We start from the raw sequence: 21,420 nt of genomic DNA on the forward strand, positions 1-21,420 counted from the left end.
CAGGCTTCGTGGTTTTTTGGTACTGTGTATTCTTTCCCCTTTCTGCTATCCATCGGTCTGTAATGAAAGTTACACTGGTGGTTTGACTGTTGTGAGCTTGTGAACCCCTGGCACTACGCTTGCAGTTCCCTGGGGTACGAAGGTAAACGCAGCCCTGGAAACCCCGGGGGATCTGTCCTGATGGGCAGCGAGGAGGGGAAGGTGGTAGAAAAATTTCTTTGGAAAGTCTTTACAGCTCTTTCTGTTGCTCTTCCATGAAAAAAATCCACATGTTGTGGTCTGCTAGGCTTTATGTGTGAATAACTGATGCTGCTAGATTTACACAAGTACTTTTTAGCGCTGCTTCTGTGTTAAAACAGGCCTCTACAGTGCCTTTTTATGTGGAAATCTTGTAGCTGGGTGTGGTGGGGAAGCCGTTCAGTGACTCATACTGCAGGGAATTCCCTGATGAATTAGAGTATTTTTACTTCTGGACTTGTGCGCAGTTTCCTTTAACGCCGGAGCGAGTGGCTGATAAGAGCAGACTACAAAGGCCCATTCACTGTTCAGCTGCCGCACGTTCAAACAGTGTATTTATGTTTTGCAAAGCTGAAAATCCACCCCACGTAACGTGGTAGGTTCACGGTATTTTCGTCATTAGCAATCCCAGGTGCCCCGTGTGTCGCAGCACCGAAAAAAAAAAAGGCTGAAGAGGCTGGTGGTGAAGTGCACCCGGAGCAGGGATGGCTATAAATAACAGCGATCAGCCTGTAAATGTCAGGCTTCCTGACAAAACCCGGTGTCTTCAGCTGGCGGCAGCGCTGATGGCCACCTGTCAGTGCAGCGCCGAGCCCGGGCGCAGTCGGAGAGCCCGTGCGAAACGGTGGGGTTCTCGCTCCCCTGGCACTGCCAATGCCTGCGCTGTCTTTTTGGAGGAGGAGGGATTCGAAGGTCCTTCTTCCAGCCCTTGGCACGGGTCCCCAGGTGAAGCCTGGGCTTTGTCGGGTCAACTGCTGCTGCTGCTGGCGCCGGGGGAGCGGGGCACTCCACCGGGGACTCTGCAGGGCTTTTGCCCTGTGGTTCTATGCACGGATGTTTTGGTTTTATTTCCCTTTTGTGAAAAAACCCACAAAATAAAACAAATCCAGTATAATATCTTGACGCAACTTTTTAGCTATATAAAAAGATGTCTTTCTGTTCAAAATATTGCACTATAAATCTTAAAAACGCCAAAACAAAGTCAGGCATTTGGTTTGGAGAAGACGCGTCTTATTACTCGGTAAAAGTAAATAGCGAAATGAAAGAGAATGAAATGAGACCTTTGGAAAAGCCGTTTTCTCCCTTCTCCCTTTTCCTCCCTGCCTCCTCCGCTCCTTCCTCTCCTGCCTCCGTCTCCCCCCCTCCCCGTATAACAACTGCCCATTTGGGTACGGTAATTCCAGAGAGTAAACTTTAACGGGAATGCCTGAAATGTGTCTGCTTCAGCTTTGTGTTATGTCTGTAATTTGAATTATTTGCATTTTGGAAAGGTATAAATTGCTCTGGTGTACTTTGGTTGGCCGGCGGCCAGGAGGGAGTTGCCTCGGGCCCCGAACCAGGCGGGCTGCTGCAGATGTGGCAGGCGTACAATGGAAACTTTTGTGGTCGAGCAGCCCTGGCTCCTCCAGCACACGCTGACGGGAGGCGGCATCCCGCCTGCTCCCAGGGTCCCCGGCGTATGGGCACTGGGGGCAAAACCGTTTTCTCCGGTGCAGGGAGATTGTCATGATGCTTCAGGCTCCCACAAACCATTCCGGAGCCATTATTCCTTTCTCCTTCTTCTTTTTTTTTTTTTTTTTTTTAAATTTCAGCTGAACTGTATAAACCTGCAAAACATGTTTACTGTAAGAGGTTGACGTAGTGGTCTAAGGTTTCCCTCCTGGAGCTGGTCCCAGTCCGTGGGCGTTGAGATTTCCCTCTTGGTTCACCAGACGTAATATGAGGAATTGTCTTTTTTTTTTTTTTTTTGGTCTCTGCTTCATAACAACTTTTCCTCCCTGTGTTTTTGTTAAATGAAATGTCACTAGCTGTTAATGAGTTGTCTATTCCCTACTTCTTCCCTCTCTTCCCCTTCCCCTCAGTTGCTGAGCTGCGACGGTCTGGACAGTCTCAAGGGAATTTCTTGGAGCGAAACCCGTATTGTTCTTATTAGCTTCCAAAGACGAGCCACGGCTCTGGATTTTTATTTTCCTAATAGTTTAGATTACAGCATTTAAAATATTTCTGAACAAACTCTCTTTGTCATCATAAAAATTTCAAAAGCGCATGAAGGCAGTGCTGCGTGAAGTAATTGAAAGATTAGCTAGAGATGGAGTCATTTTGAATTTTACTGAAGTATCGGCAGGAAATAGAAAACAGAAACCTGAATCAGATCATTCGTCTTGCAAAGCAGAAATTAAACATAGCAAAAAACCTGAACTTCTGGTAATCCGTTTACAAAGGCAAATTGAACACATGTTAACTACTAGTCTGGACGTCTGTAGATTTAAAAAAAACACCATCAAACCCCTTACAAAGCAGAAGTTCCTAGACTTTGCAAAATGTGTGATAGTGTCGGTGTCGTGTTACTTTTACAACTGATTGAATTAATTGGGGCGGGAGGAGGCGGGGGGAAGGGGGAGCTACAGGGGCTCTATAGGGAGAGGGCGGGAGGTAAAGGAGGGTGCTCCCAGACCAGGGATGTTTCCTGGCTTGCTGAATTTCGGTCAGTTTTTTTTTACTGACAGCTTGGGGGAAGCATCTGTTGGATAAATTGTGAAGTGATCGCCAGTCCTCCCGAGAAGTCTGCTTCAATTCTGGCGCTCTCAAAAGGCATCGTTAAGCAGACTCGAGCACGGTCTGGCTGCTCCTTCTCTCCCCGCAGCCGAACGTGGCAGTACCAATTAAAGGGATTCCTTTTCCAGCGTCACAATTTAAAATGTAGGAAGAAACTAAGGGTAGATCTGCTAATTGTTTCCTACAGAAAGACCTGCCAAATCCACTGTGCTATTTGTGCTGCAGCTTTCATGTTGCACTTCTTTCCATACATTAAAAAGAAAGGGGTTTTGGACATTAAAACAATCGCCAGGGCTAGTCCCTCAGCAGCATTCCTTTCACAGCAGGACAGCTGTACACAAAAATATTATTTACAGACATTTGTAATAAATCAGGCCGTTCTAAATGCGTCACCTCCATCCTGGCCACGAAAGCGAAGAGAGAAGAAAAAGTGCATTCACTCTTTTACCTTGCTGAGAGCTGTTTTTCTAAGGCAGGCCCACGTCTATGTGATGAAGTTCAAAATAGCTAATATTTGCATTTGCATGTCCCGATGCTGCAATAAATATACAAAAGAGATGACATAAAGTCTCATTTTGCCTTTCATTCCAGTGACATCTGACAATGGTGGGACTCATGAAGCTGCATGTGTCCCCGCTGCCCAACTTAGACAGCAGTCTGCCTGTGGCCTTTTGTACACGTTTGTGTTTTTCTAGGCCTGCAGAACGGAAACCTTACGTTCTGTATTTTTTTTCTAATTTCTTTGCTGTTGAGTTTTGAAGCCGCAAGGAAGAAAAAAACCCTGTTATTGACCAGTGACTTCTGTATCAGTGAGGCACAGGAAAAATGACCAGACAAAACCGATTTCTTCCAAAAGATGGGTCCCCAGAAAAAGTGATAGCTGTGGCTTAAATCTATGTTTGCTTGAAAACAGAAATACAGTAGATTAGGGGGACCCAACACACCACTAGAAGCAGCTCCAGAAAACTGTGGGTGGGATCACCATAGCTGAGCTAAACCAACTCTAAAATGGAGTGAAAATCTATGTTTCCCAGCCTATGGCCTTGCCGTTTGATCCAAGCAGCAGAATTATGACAAGCCAGACTAGGAGTATATTAAAATGAAATACTGCATGGCTGAGGAGCTCCCTTAATACTACTTTTTTGTTTTGTTTTGTTTAATATTAATGTTGAATATGACTTACTAGGCCCCATAGGTAGCAGAATTTTTGTCTGAAAGTTTGGGAAACTAAGGTGTAGAACAGTTGCATATTTTGTCCAAACTGGTGGCAGAATAAACTCCCGGTGGCTTTCCCCCATCGCAGTATCATGCGCTCCGGATTGTGGTTCCCCACTTCAAAAAAGCTAAGTGGACTCCCGTCACGGGTTACCCAGATGGCCTCCTGGTTGGGCAGTGCTTGGCCAATGCATTTTGAGAGCTGGTTTTCATATATGCAGTGCCCCTTCAAAGAGATTTTTTTGCAAAAGTCATTCTTTTGTAAGCTTGGGAGAAGAAAAAAGGACGGAACTAGATATCTCTTTCTTTTGTCTTTTAGATGGTCACCATGTGTGGGAAATGGAAGCCAAAACCGACAAAGAAATGTGCAAGCCAGTAAGTCTGCCTTAAATATTTTAACATCAAGATGAAAAATATATATTGCCTTCTCCAGCACTGTTACTAAAGAGGGATTTCCAAGGCTTTGGCACTGTGTCTCCCCACTGAAACAGAACAAGTACTTAGGCCTCCCCTCCTGGAAATCTTTCTTTAATGGGAGCGTGGGGTAAAAAGCCTGTGTTGGAAGCTATCCCAAAAGTAGGAGAGACCATTTGGAAAATATTTTTTCATTGTCCGGGATGGGCCAGCCCTGTCTGCTCATCTTCTGTCTTGCTGGGTCAGTTCTTCCCTCTGCTCCCAAAGCAATTTCTGATAATTTTCCTTGGCTTTCGTCTACCGTCGGCAGAAGAAATGTGAGTCCCCTCACAGGAGATCAGCCCCACGGTTGGAGATGTGTGACTCCCTCAGCCATGACTATAAGAGGGAAATATGGCCACTATTCCACCCCTGCAGGAATATGCAACAGTTTGTTAGCTGCAAACCTGCTGGAGACATGCAGGCAAACAATTTAAAGACCTCAGCTGAATGCAGGCCAAATGCTAAGACGAGTGTTCCCTTTTATTCTTTCAGAAAGTGCCAAGGGAGGTTTTGATGGTCGTAGCAGATTTCACTGTGCATTTGTGTAAGCTGATGCCCTAGCAGCTAAGTCGTTCCTTAGCCCTGTGCTGGAGCATTTGGTTTCTGACAGTGGAAGATCATCTACACGCTCTCCAGCCGTTCTTCCTCTAGCACTAGATGTTCTTGCAAGATCTCCCATCCACAGAAACCAGCAAGCCTAAAACTTCCAGAGTTGTTATATGAAAAAACATTTCACTGTGGAAAATGGAAATATTTGAATAATCATATGCCTGTCCTAATTCTCCTTTCAAAGGAAGTCATGTTAGGGTGAGATACACTGGCGATGACCTGCCAGCCGAGCTGTTGTGCTTTCTCCTGCTGAGTTAGAGACCACGATTCGATTGTGGTCCCAGATTCTTGTTAGAGGCAGAGGGGATAGAGCCTTGTCCATACACGGTATCGTATTTGCTGTCCAAAGGGAGAAGGTGAAGGCTAGTGATTTTCTAAAGACCTGAGCCATGCTAAAATACTATTTCCCTATTTCTGGAGTCCTTGGCACGGAGGACACTGGGGGTGGTGGGAGGCCATCCCTGTCCACGAAGCCCATCAGTTCCCCTGCAGAGTGTGTGTTCCTCCTTGTGACCCGGGCACCTCCTTCTCGAGGTACAGCTCGGCTGCCTTAGTCGTGCCTTGACTTTCTGATTTATTGCTTTTGCAGAATTCGTTGGTGGTTGAGATACCACCTTTCCGCAATCAGAGAATTACCAGCCCTGTGCAGGTCAACTTCTATGTTTGCAACGGAAAGAGAAAGAGAAGCCAGTACCAGCTTTTCACCTATCTTCCTGCTAATGGTAACAAAATATATTCCTTATCTCTGCTAGAAAAAAAGAGAGATAATGATGATTACTTAGAAAGATATATGGCTCTGATAATTCTTTAGTAACCTGAGTAATTTGGAGGTATAGCTGGTGCTATAAAATGAGAGTGAGAATCAAACCATGAGAGCTGCCTTTCTCTCTCCTGCCCACACAAGAGACCTTCTCTGCAGATTATTTTCTTTTGTATTGTTGGCAAAGACCTGTTGGAACAATGACTTTTTCTGCTTTTGGGAGCTAAAGAGCCCCAGCACAAACTCACATGCGTAGCCACAAATTGTGAATGCGCTGAGCTCTCTGCTAAGTTGCTGTCAACCCTCGGACTGACTTTGTGGTCCCAGAGGGTACATTGCATTTGAATAATACTTCTGAATTCGCATCACAGCATTGTAAGCGTGCTGGGCTCTGAGCTGGAGGTGGTGTGGGGGATTCTTCTTCCAGTCATCCTGCACCTCGCTGTCTCGCGCAGGGTGAAAATAGCACTCCGGGCTGATGCCGCTCTTGGGTAGCAATGAAAAGCACGATGTGGATGGAGATCAGAGTGCTCCATACAAAATGCTTCATATATAGGAAATTTTCAGAAACACGTGTGCCTGTTTATTTTGGAAGCTTATATTGGTGGCTCTGAAGTGACAATAAAGTACTCATGCTGGCTGAATTCCAAGCAGGCTTGTATGAAGATTTTAATAGCAAGTAAATTTAGATTTTTTTTTTTTTAATTTGAAACGGCTGTTTTTCTGACAACACTTTTTTGGGGAAAATAGGAAAAAGGGATGGTTATTTTGTTGTTGTTGTTTTGGAAGGAAGAGGAATTATAAAAATGATTGGGTCCATGCTTTTTTGTAGACTTTCCAAGTGAAAATAGTCCTTCTGAGGGAAATTCCCACAAAGCAATACTCGAGTCATGTCACGTGACTTGAAGAGACCAACTTTTTGCAGATGAAATCCCATAAAATACACGTTTGGAAGTTCACCTAGTTAGCTTGCGTGCACTCCAGACTTTTATCAGGACTTTAATTTAAAATAAAAGTACAGGAAACCTGACATGGGCAACTGACTGCTTATTGCATATGTGCTGCGTAGCTATGCTTCACTGAATCAGCCTACTTATGCAAACTTCATCCCCAGTGGTTATGTCTGTGTATATTTAAAGACTGTTCATCTTTTAAATTGGAAAGAAAAAGAGTTGTTATTCTCTTGCACACCACTTTTCAGCAACAGAAATCTGTTGTAGAGGCCAACAGGTATTGCCTTGCCACCCAAGTTACCCTCATACGTATTTCAAATACATGCCTGTTGTTAACTGCTGTTTATTAAGCAGCATCTTTCCTCTCCGGCCTTTACATAGGCCATTTTTTACCATTTTATTCTAAACCATGGGAACAGTATTTACTGCTGCAAAGTTGGTTTATGCTACCACCATTTTGAGTTTGAAACATTAGATGTTTCATTTGATGTGAAGTGATGGGAATAGCTACCTAGTAACAGGCAACAGAGAACCAGCCTAGGCTTTATTCTGCAAAGGCATCTTTAATTATGGTAATTGTTGAAAACATTGGGAATCTTGTTTAGTCTGCTGTACTGGTTTAAATTCCTGTGAAATCTTTTCATTTCAGTGTAGGCAAACCTGAAAGAAAAAATATAACACCACAGCAGGGCAAAGGGAAGCAGGTATTGAATAGTAAATATGCCTGCCCCCATTCCTGTTTGGTTCTCCACTCACGTTCTCTTAATATATATGTATATGTGCATATAGGTAATTGAAAAATACCTTACATTCTTTGCAAACTCTCTCATAACAGTAGTAAGAGTGAATGTGCTTCTGCAGTTACCAGAATTAATAGTATAGTATGTTTTTATTATGCCTGTGTCGTAGCTGTGAGTTTTGCCCTTATGTTGCTGGTGGTTGTTTCCATCGTGCCTTTCGTAGATACGATCACCTTGACTACATATTCAGAAACCACGCACAGTGTCTGAATCAGTCATCTATGCTACTGTATTTCTAGGAGTCATTTTAGGATGTTCTGATTTATTTGATTTCAGTCACAGCATTCTTTTAATGTTTCAAGACATTATAGAAAACCAAAGTTTAGCTCATGAAGAAAAAAATAATTGAGTCAACAAGCCCTGTGTGATCAGTGTAAAAAAATGTAAAGGAGATAAGCACTATTTTGGTCCAGGTAACACTTTGTCTCATGTTTAAACAAATCCCATGAACGTAGAAGGTGTAGGTTTTTGACAAGCAGATGTCAGAGTGATCAGGTGTAAGATGTGGTTTCACACAAATCAGATGGTATCCTGTAAGCTGCTTCTTCTGTGCTTTAGGACTAGTCAAAATGCTAATATTTCAGTGCCTACCAAAATTTTGCAGGTATTTCTGCGTGAGGGATCTTTTAAAAGCTGCATGACGCACATTAGACATGTATTTTACAGCTCAACTAGACTGTGCCAAAGCAAAATACCGTATATGGACTAAAGCCTAAATATTGTGTGAGCCCGCTGGCCGTGCTCCTGGGGTGGGTGTGGGCACGTGCAACCAGCGAGAGAGCCATGGGCTCGCTGTGCGGTTCCCACCCCGACCACAGAGCAATAGGGGTTTTTTTCCTGTAGCTCCTGTTTCTCCTCATTCCCTAGGGGAAAACAGCCAGTGGATCCAGGGACACATGGCCTCACTCATCCCACCTCCTGTGGATGGTCCTGTAGCGTCTCCATGGAGTACAGCTCTGTGACACGCAGCCAGCACAAGCTGCCCTCTCCAGCAGAGTGTTACGGTTTCGCCGCCGTAAGGTTTCTCCCGTGCTGCGGAGATATATGGCAGGATTGTACTTTTCTTCTGTGTTAGCTCAAGTGTTTAGCAGAGCAGGGACTTACTTGGTGAAGACGAGTTCCTGCCTCAGAAAGAAAATAAAAATGCTGTAAAAATGAAAATCTTACTGCTCTGTAAATGAAAAGTTTAAATAACAAAACAAAACAGAAAGTAGAGGCTTCACAAATGAGAGCCAAGGTCTGGAAAACGGGCTTGCTTAAGTCTTTGGCTTGGGACAGACCATAAACCTAAGTACTTGTAATCCACTTTTAATTGAAATTTTGATTTACTGTTCTGCTGAATTTGAGCAATCCCCGAATCCTGTATTAGCCTATATTGTACAGAAATGACTGTAATGTCATTTTTTTTAGTATTGCTTCAATATTACGCATCGCTGAGCAATTGCATATCAGTTTTGTCCTGGAGCCTGCAGGCTGTAGGCTCTCGAGACTCCTCCCCAGACATGCCTGGCACAGAAATATAAGTAGTTTCCATACCATTCTGGCACAGGTGAATTCCCACAGCTCATATGGTAAGTACTAATACATTTTGCATTGCCACATCCCATCAGAATGTGAGGAGGAAGGCTCAGGACCGGACGCTGCAGTCAAGAGTCTGAGCAAAGCACAATGAGCAGATGCTTGGATATTCAGCTTTTAAAGTCCCTCCACTGCTGCAAAGTCCCTCCACTGCTGCAGCTCTGTGCAGGCATGCTCTGCAGCTCTGTTATGTGCAGCAGAACATTTTTGAAAACCGTTAGTGAACCCTGCATTTGTGAACCCTATCCTCTAGAAAAACACTTGGTTTTAATTTCTGTTTATGACTGCGTATCATTTTGCTTCTATGAATTTATTACACCATTGGCCCATATATGCATTGGCCTATACATGCCTTTCAAACAGGAGGAGTAGTCTTCTGAAATCGCTAGACGTAAGTGGTAGCATTTGAGGTATAAACAATCTGGAGAGGCTGAAGAAGCACACAGGCAATCAGACATGTATGCTGTGGTTCCAAATCGTGTTCTTTCATCTGCTAAGAAAGCTGAAGGAATTCTCCAGCTCAGAAGTCTTTAAACAACACACTGAATGATAAGGGTTAGATCTCTGTTTATTCAGATTTAAGTAGGTACATCAAAATAGAGGAAACGTGTTCAGGAACTCATTTTTCTCAGATAGAAGTGAATGCTCTCTATGATTTCTGTTATCTAATGAATATTGATATCAAGAACGGTGAACATAGAAAAGTTTTTCTTTTAATTTTTTTAGACAAGTAGCAATATTTGACTAAGCAAAGACAGGCTAGTTTGTCTAGGAAATATTTAATAAGATGGAAAAAGGAAAGTTGATGTGTTTCTTTTACTGGAATGAAAAACACGCTTTTGCAAAGAGTTGATGATAAGGTGTTTCCGGTTTCTGTTTCCGTCAGGCTTCTTGATTGTCAAAGCGTTATTAAAAAATCATTTCACCACTACTAGTATTTATTTAAATGGTGTTGATATCCTGGGCAATTTTTATTGTGAGATGCGTTTTGCCACCTGTAGGGCCAGATTTCCAAGTGCACGACCTTCACTCGTAGAGCCAGCTTTTCTGCAGTTTCTTTGCCTTCCTGCAGGCACCTGCGCAAGCCCCCAGGGTGCTGAGCTCCTCTGAAAACCTGGCCACATAGACAAGTGACTTGGTGGGGATGGAGGTCCTTTGAATCTGCGGGTATGGAGCTGTGCTGAAAGCCTGCCTGTGGTGACCGGATGTGCCTTAGTATTGTTGTTCACAGCCCAGTGGCGCGAAAGGTGGGCCCGTGCGAACCTCACGAAGTTCAACAAGGCCAAGTGCAAGGTTCTGCACATGGGTCGGGCCAATCCCAAGCACAAACACAGGCTGGGCGGAGAATGGATTGAGAGCAGCCCTGAGGAGAAAGACGTGGGGGTGTTGGTTGATGAGAAGCTCAACGAGACCCGGCAATGTGCGCTTGCAGCCCAGAAAGCCAACTGTACCCTGGGCTGCATCAAAAGAAGCGTGGCCAGCAGGTCGAGGGAGGTGATTCTCCCCCTCTACTCCGCTCTCATGAGACCCCACCTGGAGTACTGCGTTCAGCTCTGGGGCCCCCAACATAAGAAGGACTTGGACCTGTTGGAGCGAGTACAGAGGAGGGCCACGAAGATGATCAGAGGGCTGGAGCTCCTCTCCTATGAAGACAGGCTGAGAAAGTTGGGATTATTCAGCCTGGAGAAGAGAAGGCTCTGGGGAGACCTTATAGCAGCCTTCTAGTACCTGAAAGGGGCCTACAAGAAAGCTGCAGGGAGACTTTTTACAAGGGCGTGTGGTGATAGGAGAAGGGGTAGTGGCTTTAAACTGAAAGGGGGTAGATGTAGATTAGATATAAGGAAGAAATTCTTCACTATGAGGGTGGTGAGGCACTGGAACAGGTTGCCCAGAGAAGCTGTGGATGCCCCATCCCTGGAAGTGTTCAAGGACAAGTTGGATGGGGCTTTGAGCAAGCTGGTCTCCCTGCCCATGGCAGGGGGGTTGGAACTAGATGATCTTTAATGTCCTTTCCAAACTAAACCCAATCTATGATTCTATGATTTGTACCCTGTTGTGATTCTATGAAAGTGAAGCTCTCGGTGTGCTTCCGAAAAGGGTGAGCGGTGCCCCACTGCACATTGGTGTCAGCATCCTCCTACCTTCCTGCCTCTGCTCTAAAATTATCTCCTGCCTGCCCTACAGATGAGTACAATCAGCAGTTTTCTAGTGATTGCACTGAGCAGCCGTGTCTCTGTTTCACCTCAGCTCTTCCGCCCACAGCTCACTTTCTAAGTTACAAGGCGACATCGGCCGCCTTAGCAGAAAACAATAAAATAAGGATGCAAAGCATTGCCGCTGTAGTGTGACACAAAGCATGGCTTTTGCTGATCACCTCCTGACACCTCTCACCTCTTGAGTTTTCATGCTCGAGGCTGGCAAAATTATTAGCCAACCCATGTCTGCAAAATGGTGGTAATCTGGGGGCGGTTGGGGAAGCGAGGCCAAATTCGGTGCCTGGGGTAGTGGAAGGATCCCAACCTGCAACGTATGCAATGTGACCGCGGCAGTGCCACGACGGGCAGCGCCTCGGTGGCACCTTGCTTGGGGAGCCGGAGAAAGGGGCATGAAAGCCGGTAGGAGTGCGTTACGCCCAGGCCCACCTTAGGTCAGGTCCGCGTTCCTGGGGCTGTGTGCGAGGGGACCGAGCGTGGCTGAGCCAGGCCTGAAGCCTCGGACCTGCTGGAAGAGTTTCCATCCGGCCCAGGGAGCAGCCGGGCTGCCGCAAAGCCTGTGCATATCAGGGCAGGGCAACAGGAGGGACTGGGGGAAAGTTGGCCCCAGGGCATTTCTTTTTATTTTAGGTGAAAATACGAATCACGGTTGCTCATTTTTACACTGCGTTGTTACAGTTTATTTCATTTTGGCTGCTAGGTGGCTGATTGTTACTTTAGACATTTAACAGAGCAACAAAAAGCAGGCGATATTTTGTTGGACTCCTTTTCCCATTTAAGAGGATCACAAAATTCATCATCGCCAGGCGCATCAGCCCCTCCGCTCCCTGCCAGCAGCCGCGCGAGGTCTGCGGCGGAGTGGAGGAGACACGCATTACGCCCCCCAGCCTTACGCTCTCGGGTGCTTTTGCTCCCAGTTGCTGGGTTCCCACTAGAGCTGCCCACGCCTCATCCAGGTGACATCCCATTTTGGCCGACGGCCGGAGCCTAGCCGGCCGCATCCGACCTGAAGATGCAGTCGTCTTGATCTTCAGAGGCAAAACTCTGCCTTGCTGTGCGGTGCTCCATCTCCATCTGGAAGGCCAAGAAGGAGCATTACCTGTGTGATGTCCCTGCGACAGGCAGGGGTGGACAAGCACTATATAGAAGCCCCTGGCTGTGTCTGACCAGCAGGCTCCGTCGCAGCAGCAATGATCACCCATAATAGTTAACGTTCAGTGCATAAAGTTGCCTTTTGGCAATACCTCCCTTTTCAAATATTCCCCTTCAGGCAACAAAACCCAGCCTGTGGTTTTGGTCACTGAACCCCTCTGTATGAGCATTTCGAGGACTCCCTCCCTTACTTCCCAGTGATTTCAACTGCATATGTTAGCAAGCATGGGGCTTTAGGATCTTCCAATTAGCTTAAAAGCCAAAAGGTAAAACTTGCGTGAGGGAGAACGGGGTTTAGAATTACATGGGCTGGATTACAGGAGATGCTTATTTTTGTTCTTCTCAAGTGGCTGATCACCATAATAATCTAGCCCAGTGGTTGATCCTAAAAGGGATGCGGTGGTGGTGGCTGCTGGAGGTGAAATGCACGGGCGAGGATGTGTTTTGTGGGCTGTGGGAGGGACTGCAGCCGCCTCTGAAGACAAAGACCATGTCAGAGCCCAGATGGCTGAGGTCAGCTGGGTCCAAACCCCTCTCCGGAGAAGGTGGATCTGGGGGTAGGGCTGGCGCAGTAAGGATGCCCTCCTGCCAGCCCATCCCCACGGAGCTTCCCGCAGGACTGCCAGGGATGAGGAGCGTCGGGCTGCCCCCACACTGCTGCCTTGCAGGACCCCTGCCCGCAGCCCCCGCTTTCCTATTCTCCTCCCCTCGTTGGGAGAGCAGGAGTAATAGTGCTGGCAGTGTAATGTTGTGCCGCATTGTCAACAAAGACCTCACCCCAGTGAATTTTAATATGTCCAATTTTAACGTGTCCAAAGCCTGGGCCAGTGCAGCCTGGGTGTTGTGCACAGTTAAGCCTCCAGCTCAAGGGAGCAGTGGAGCCAGGTGCTGCGCCATGGGAGCAGCAGTAGAGCAGCCCAAGCTGGCATACCACAGGACTTGGTTTATCCTTTTCAACATTGTAGGATTTAATAAGGTGTTGTGATGGAAGATGAATTGTGCCTTTTAAGAATTTTCTGCTTTTCTTTTGAAAGAAAGCTAATGCATATCTTCTGTACTAACACAACCCAAATGCCCTCTGCCTACCTTCCACTCCTCCCCACCCAGTTTAACAGTGTGTGCACCAAGCTACCATATATAATCTTCTGTCTCATAAATATGCATTGCATAACCTAATAGTTTAACAGCTGTTGAAAAGCATTTAGTAAATGAGTTAGCTGGAAAGCACTTTCTAATCAGATAATGGCACTGTCCGAGATTATAGGCTGAGATGTATGCGCAAGGCTTCCATCTACCTGGAGGCTATTCTTGTATAAAACTGTACATATGCATCTGATCCCATAAAAATATATACACATGAACCCAAAGAGGGCAGGCAGGCATGTGTTAGAGGTAGCCCTCCCGATGAGCAGTACCAGTAGCAGTGTACTAGCAAGAGAGGGTGAGTGAGTTCAGATACTTGCGTAGATAAAAGCTGCAATCACACATGTGTACTGCTTACAGCTTCTTGAGAGTGTGAGGCTCCCTTTGTTTCTGAGTCACCGTGCTCTGGTTTTATTAACTAAAAAGCAAAGTCTTGATAGTAGCTTGACCTTTAAAAAATGTTTTGGTTGAGTTGGTGCCTAGGGAAAAATACCCAGTTCACAGACAGCATCTGCAAAGGCTCCTGTAGTGACTGTCTCAGGAGATCCCCGGGGTTGAGTCCCTTGTCGCTGAGATTGCCACTGCTGCAGATACATTGGCAGGGCGTTTCAGAAAGTTTTGCTCGACCACTGCTGCTCTTGTGTTACAAAACAGTGGGATTATAGTTTCTGAGGGCAGCCAGCCCATTGCCTCTCCCCAACACCAGACTGCTCCAGAGTCAGAACGAGGGGTGAGGTCCGCACTCCGCTCGAGCCTGCTGGATCCAGCCGATGCAACTGCAGCGGCCAGGATTTTGTCTTTGCACGAATCCAGAGTGGCTAAGCTGTACATCGACATGTGTCCACATCCTTAACTGTGTCTCCAGTCGGCCAGCAGCAGAGCAGCAGCAGCAGTTGGGATGACCTGCGCCGCGTCTTCTGAGGGAACATCTGGTTCGTGGTGAAGAGGGTGTGCTGCCTGGCTCAAAACTGACTGACGGGGGAGGATTTCGAAGGCACAAACGACATTTCAGAGCTCAGCTCAGTAATGGAGATTTAGCCACCTAACTCCTCAACCCTCTTTGAACGTCGCATCCCAAATTCTTACCAATTACGAGGCATTTAGCCCAGAAGTTGAAGAAATGTGTGTGTGCACATGATGAAAAAAGTGGTGTTTTGATTTTCATATGCTAACCAAAATCTGTGTGCTGGTGCCAGGGAACTGCATCATAGTCTGCACTGTGAAAGGTGGCTATTCGGTTTGATAGGTTCAATCAAACTTAAGGGTAAAGTAAATATATTATAGTGCCATAAATGTCTGCATTGATAATACTACGTGGAAATAGGAATTTGTTAGTTTAATGTTAATCAGGATAAACATCTGTTTAATTTATCTGATTATATTTTCTCAGTTCACATATTTTAATAGCACCTCCCAAAAAAAAGTTTTAAAACCCATCTGGATTGCTAAAGTGTAAAAGCAAACAGACTTGTTAGAATTGTCAAAAAATACATATAATTTATATTTAAGCACTTTCTGACTCCCTTTACTGAATGTGCATGATTTATTATTTTTCTTCAAGGTTTGATATATTAACTTTTTACCTGCTAGAAGGGCCTTTCATTTAAACTTGGGCTTGCAGAACTGGCTGAAATATTTCTCCCAGATTCAGACCCACACAGAAGGACCATTGTCTTCCGCCCAGTGCCTCGGTATGATGTCATAACCCTGGTCTCTCTGAGTAAGAAGCTTTGATTTATAGCCAGGGCTGCTGCCAATGCACGATTCTCAGAACTTCGTATTAAATTAGATGACATAATGACATGAGTCCAGAGCCTAAGAAGGCATCGTCGAACCATTGAAAACCAGTTAGCACAGATTAAGTTGCTTATCAGACTAATTTAGAACTGTGAGCTCTGTCATATTTTAATATTCAAAATTGAGGACTATTTAAAATCGTCTGTTGGCCAACCTAATGCATTGTGAAGTAACAAGCGTTTAAAAATTCACCATACAAACCGAACTTGCATTCATTTTTTCCTTTTTATGGCAAGGGCCTGATCCTGCAGCAGAGCAGGGTCTCTTAAACAAGTAACATTACTTTTGAGTCGGAGTGTATGTAAAAACTGCATTATCTTTTCTGTTTACAGTTTCACGAATTCTGGCTTCATTGCTGCAATTTATTATTGGCAAATCTCAGTGTATGGCAAATTCAGTCACAATTTTTCATTCTAGCCAGCTGAGAGTCTGCAAGACTGGGTGTTATCTCAGCACCACAGAGCGGCTTTGAGACAGAATGCTTGTTGCCATTTGATAGGGCTCTGCTGAATTTAAGAAATAGTCCGGTTTCTGCTAAAAGTGCTTGCAGGGCTTTCCAGTTAGTTGCCAGTCCAGGCCTGCTGTGTGACTAGGAGTGTCTCTTTCAGCTGGTCGGTTTTTACCAAGTCATTTAAGATTTGAAATATTTGAGCTAGAAGTTAGTCAGGCTAATACTGTTCTCTGTTAAATATTAATCCTGAGAAAATTAACTGTACTCTCTGTATCACGTCGCATCTCCCTGTGTGAAATATTCACTTGTGCAAGTGAGTGACGGTGGAAATGGATATGTGTTATGGCAGCTAGCCTACCGTGCCTCCACAGGGATGTATCTGAGAATGAAACTCCTTTTTCTAGCTCAGTTCTGAAAAGATTTGCAGTTAATCAAGCATGAGTCAATAGGTAAGTGGTAACGCTAGTCCACGGCTGGCCAGTGATCAGCCCTGGCTGCTCTGGAGGAACCCACTGGGTTCCTGCCTAGGAGAAAATGGTGAAGGTGGGCACGTAAGGTTTGTGTCCTCAGCTGCTCTACGTCAGCTGCAGCTGCTCGCCCCAGCTGAGGGTCTCAGCCCCCCAAAAGTCAGTGAGACAGTGGGTAGGGTGTGTTAGGAACTGGTAGCCTTACTACATGCAAGTATTTTAACTCGTTTGAGTAATGCCATAGACACTGTGATGGTAAGTGGGTAGCCAGTGAGTACAGGTACAGGCTCTTCCTGCGTTGGTTTTGGAAGGTGTGCCTTGAAATACCCACAGCTCCTGGGCCCTCTGCGGTCCTTTGCAAAGTGGAAGTAAACGGTTGCCCTTTTCAAGAAAGAATATAAGGTGATTTACACCAACTTTTAACACATTCAGAGTATTTTCAGAATGACCAGGAGGTCAGACCCACAGCTCGTTTGAGTTGAGTTTGGAAACACAAACATTGGCAAATACTTTTGGCCTTTGTTACTCCATTTGGTGAAGTTACGTAGGCTGGGGAAAAGCAGATACAGGATAGAGTGTCATAAATAAACTGCTAACTGGTGTAATGTAGCAATTTGTGGTATATCTGTCCTCCACAAGTTAAGTAATACAGTTATTCATGCAGAATACAAAAGTTGAGGTTTAGCCAGAAAAGGAAGTGTTAATGTCTTACGTTTCTGCAGACATGCTCAGCTTTGCAGGTCTGATTCCAGATCATCTGGGTCATTAGTAATGGTCTCTCCAGGAAAAAAGAGGAAAAAAAAAGTCTACAGAGCTTCCTTCTCCAAACTGGTACCCTGTGAAAACATTTACACTTTTTTAAGGGAGAGTGAGTGGCTGCCATCCCAGCTTGGTAAGATCCGTACATCCACTCTGCACAGTGTTAAATGGCTATACAAATGGCAAAGCACTGAAAAGTCAGGTACAAATCCCTTCACCATTTCATCATTAATACTTTTTCTGTCTTTCGGTGTGATACCTATTCTAGTGATGAGATTAGCATACAAACAAAATATGATATTTAGCAAGGGGAGACTTTTTTACAGTGTTGAAAAAACACATTAAAAACGCTAATGGAGACAATTCAGTTGAACAAGTTTGGACACCTCTAAGCCTAAGTGCAGGTAGTATCTGTCCATTTAAAGACATTTTGTTTCCCATTACATGAAATAACTGATGCTCAGGAGTATCAGTTCAGAGCAATACAAGGGCACAATGTAAACAGATGTCAAATAAAATGGAAGTCCCACTTAATCTCATATCCCTCCTTCTTGTTTCCCTCTCTGGTTACCAACCTGCCATCAGCAAATAAGCTACTGTGACTTACCCTGACTAATTAACACCAGCCTCTATTTTCCCTCTGAACTCTGAATGTATGGGCAGCCAGGAATATCCTTGGTTGCTGTCACCATCTCCAGGAGAGCTTTTGGACAAACAGGTCTGGAATAGAGTCCCTTCTGCCCATCAGTCCTTTGCCCAGTGCAGAGTAGGACTTACTGTTGGTTGCAGCAGGTGTATTTCAGCGTAGCAACATATGAAAACAGATTCCCAATGTTCATGGCCGCTAATTAGACCTCCAAATAGACCCCATGGCATTGCTCTTCTAAAGAAAAAATTCAAAGTGAAGTGACAAAAAAGTGCCTGGTAAGCCAAGTAGCAAAGATGTGCTGTAGAAGAGCTACGATGAAAAATCAGCCTGAGATCAGGAACCTGCCGCCTTTAAAGCCTCCAGCCTGCCTGCCACCAGGGCCATAACCCTTCCGTAGGTTATAACAAGTCAGACAACTCCAGGGTTTATTGGAGTTGAATTGCCAGTGGTTGAGCTTGGAATTATTTAGCACAGGTGTTTCTATAACAGTGATATATTGGGAAAATTCAGTGTTCAACAACCATCATATTTCCAGCTGTGCTGTGGTTAGTGCTAGTACAGTGAACCTAATATAAAACATGTGAGAATATTTGCTAGCTCAGGAACTTGTTAAAGGTATTTTCTTACAATATCTGAGCTGCTATGTTTATCTAGGTGCGTTTCTTTGGTCTTGCATTTTCATAAAGGGTGTGATATTGGTTTTATAAAGCTGTCTCTGAACCTGGAATCTGCCTCTCTGCAACCAAGTGCCTTAGTAGCCCTGCTAGCCAGTGCGCAGCACGCGAGCAGGTGAAAATAAGATTATGAGGAATCCAACGACAGTCCATTATCCATAGCACATTCATCTTGAGCAGCACCTGTGCATCTGTTACATATATAGACATGTTTTTACTAGGGGTGCTAGAAATCTTGAAACAAGTGTTGCAAGCATCTATATGTAAAAGAACATAAAAGGAGCAAAGTTAACAAGAGGCTAGGGGACTGTAAAACAAGGGTAGTGAAGTGCATTCACCAGCAGCAAAATCTGTGAGTGTTAAAAGAGGTTTTATATGTACACATGGACACACGTGCATTTTTAGGGGTTCAAAAGACTCATACACGAACATACTAAATGGCTGGAGAATGTGTAAGGGTGTTTGTAAAACACATGCAAATAAAAATACAGTCAGAGACACTGACGCAACATGCATGTGCTCTGAGCTGAGTTGTGCAAAGATGTTTCATTAATAACTTTGTGCCGCAGTGGGTTGGTTATTCTAATATTCTGAAAGACATTCTTTGGTGTCACCGTAAATTTCCAACAGCGCCTTCAAGCAATGGCTGTTCCTATGGATCTCTTTTTGGGAAAGAACATAAATGCAACTGTGCGTCCATACTCAATTGTTGTATGCACTAGAGTTGCATCTGGCTAGAAAAAATACATCTACAGACTTACTTGGCCCTATTATTTATAATTTTCCTGATAGAGAAAGTGGGTGTGTTTTACCTATGCACTGCATATGTTGTAGGAGAAGCAGCAAAGGCACCTCCCTCTGATTTGAGAGAGAAAGCCAGTGTGAAAAAGGCACTTTGATTTGAGGAAGGATCTTTTCTCTGATTTGAGAAAACAGCTCTACATTTGTCATGGCTGAGTTGATGCTCATAGACAGTCATTCTGTCCATGTGCTGGTGGTATTTAGAGACATGGCTTGACAGCTCAATTAGAGCCTCTTTTGGGACAATGGGTAGAGGAAGCAGAGGTCTAGAATAGGAGTCAGTTTTTCTTGGTAGCCAGAGACTGAGTTAACATTTGTTAGGAGCTGGCATTAGCAGTTTGGGTCCAACTTAGAATCACTGAGAGTTGGATGCAACTTATTGAATATTTTACGCCCATTGGCTGGTTAGTAAGATTAAACACAATCATGTAAAAACTAAATAAATCAAATCCTACTCTTTCAAAAGTACCCTCATAATGGAAAAGTTCTTGTACATAGTAGTTTGTCATGTACCTTTGCACTTTTACTTTCACTGAACTCTAAAAGCCCCATCTCTACCTTATTATGCTTCAGTTTACCGAGTGTGCAGACATTTATCAAATGGGCCATCAGTAGCCGTAGAAATGCAGTAGTATATCCAAGTTAAAATTCTTGCTTTGATTACTACAAATCCATGGAGCCCTTGGGTCCAAAGCTTCCACTGAAGCACAGCTATTTGCAAATAGATTTTTATAGCACATTAGTGCTGGAGGAGAGTCCAAAGAAAATAGTCCTTTTCAATATTAGAACCAGCTGTGACTTTCTTGTGCTGATGACTCATTCATTTTTTTTATAGGGTGGGAGAACTAGGCAAAAGACACACAGAGTCTTATTCAAGACGTTGTTTGTTTTGCAAAGGGTATCCTAGCCACAAGCCAACTTGATCATACCAATACGCAACTCATGTTTATTTAAAACTTTTTTCTTTTAACAGTTCCAATTATAAAAACAGAACCCACAGATGACTATGAGCCTGCTCAAACCTGTGGACCAATGAACCAAGGCTTAAGCCCTCTCTCTAAACCATACTACAGCCAGCAGATCATGATGCCCCCTGATCCTGGTTCGTGCCTCGTGGCTGGCTTTGCCTCCTGTCAGCAGAGAAACGCTGTGATGTCACCCTCTCCCAACGCAAGCCCCAAGCTGCACGACCTTTCGTCCTCTCCTTACAAGTGCATCCCCAACCCGGGCCACAGTCACCTCGGACTTCAGCAGCCCGCTGGAGGTGTTCCCACCATACAGGAAGTGCCAAGGTCTATAGTTGTGCACCCAAGCTCCCCCGAGCAATCATCTCACATCATGCTGCAGCCGCAGGTGAGTCAACATCTGAGCAGTAGCTGTCCCCTTGGTTACCAACAAACACTCTATCCCAACAGTCCCTCTTCTCCAGTTCCATCTGTTACCCAAGAGCCAACCTATTTGCAGTCCTGCAGTCCAACTCACTCATCCATAATGGGTCAACAGCAGCAGCAACTGCCGAAGGTTCACAGAAATGAGTCTCCAACAACCCAACCACTGTCATTGCCAGAGTTGCATGAGGAAAGTAATCATAATTTGGCCCCTATTCCTGTAACGATCAAGCGAGAACCTGAGGAATTGGACCAGATGTACCTGGATGATGGTAAGTCTTCCGCAGCATAGGTTTGCGTTCAACCATGTTGCTATATCAGTGAGTTCCCTTAACTCCCTCCTCCTTTTGAATCCTGGTGGAAAAAAGTTTAATTAACAGCCTGGTGGAATGGTGCGGACTTTTGCTTGGATTGTCTCTATATGGGAAAGGGCTCTTTAATTTCGTTTGTGACAATGAAACCATATTATCTAAGCATTAAATGCTGTTAGTTACCATAGAGCTAGCTGCATGACCGATAGCTATGTTGCAGTAATCTTAACCGTACGGTCTTGGCTTATGCCCATGCCAGTGACTGTGGAACTGCAGTGAAAACATATTTAACGTTGTCCAATCCATAATACAGTGAAATGTCTGATGTGCAAATCTGTTCACTGGAACTAAATGATAAACTGCTCTACTTCAGTTGAGAAGGTTCAAATTAAAAACGGAGGCACATCTTTCATCCTAACTTTTCAGTCCGGTGGCATCTGACATAAAGACT

The 21,420-nt window shown here is 44.7% G+C and overlaps 1 protein-coding gene across 1 annotated transcript in view; it reads left to right on the forward strand.

Annotated features, from left to right (window-relative positions):
- NFATC1 (nuclear factor of activated T-cells, cytoplasmic, calcineurin-dependent 1) overlaps window positions 1–20,930 on the forward strand; it is a gene marked incomplete at its 3' end in the record, with an annotated part of 39,440 nt that extends 18,510 nt beyond the window's left edge. The window contains exons 5-7 of the mRNA XM_009575231.1: window positions 4,328–4,383; window positions 5,663–5,795; window positions 20,244–20,930. Of these exons, the coding sequence (XP_009573526.1) occupies window positions 4,328–4,383; window positions 5,663–5,795; window positions 20,244–20,930 (876 nt within the window). The remainder of the gene's footprint in view (window positions 1–4,327; window positions 4,384–5,662; window positions 5,796–20,243) is intronic.
- Window positions 20,931–21,420: the final 490 nt, after the last annotated feature.

This window comes from Fulmarus glacialis, unplaced genomic scaffold, assembly GCF_000690835.1.
Source record: "Fulmarus glacialis isolate BGI_N327 unplaced genomic scaffold, ASM69083v1 scaffold16063, whole genome shotgun sequence".
In the NCBI taxonomy this organism is placed as follows: Eukaryota; Metazoa; Chordata; class Aves; order Procellariiformes; family Procellariidae; genus Fulmarus; species Fulmarus glacialis.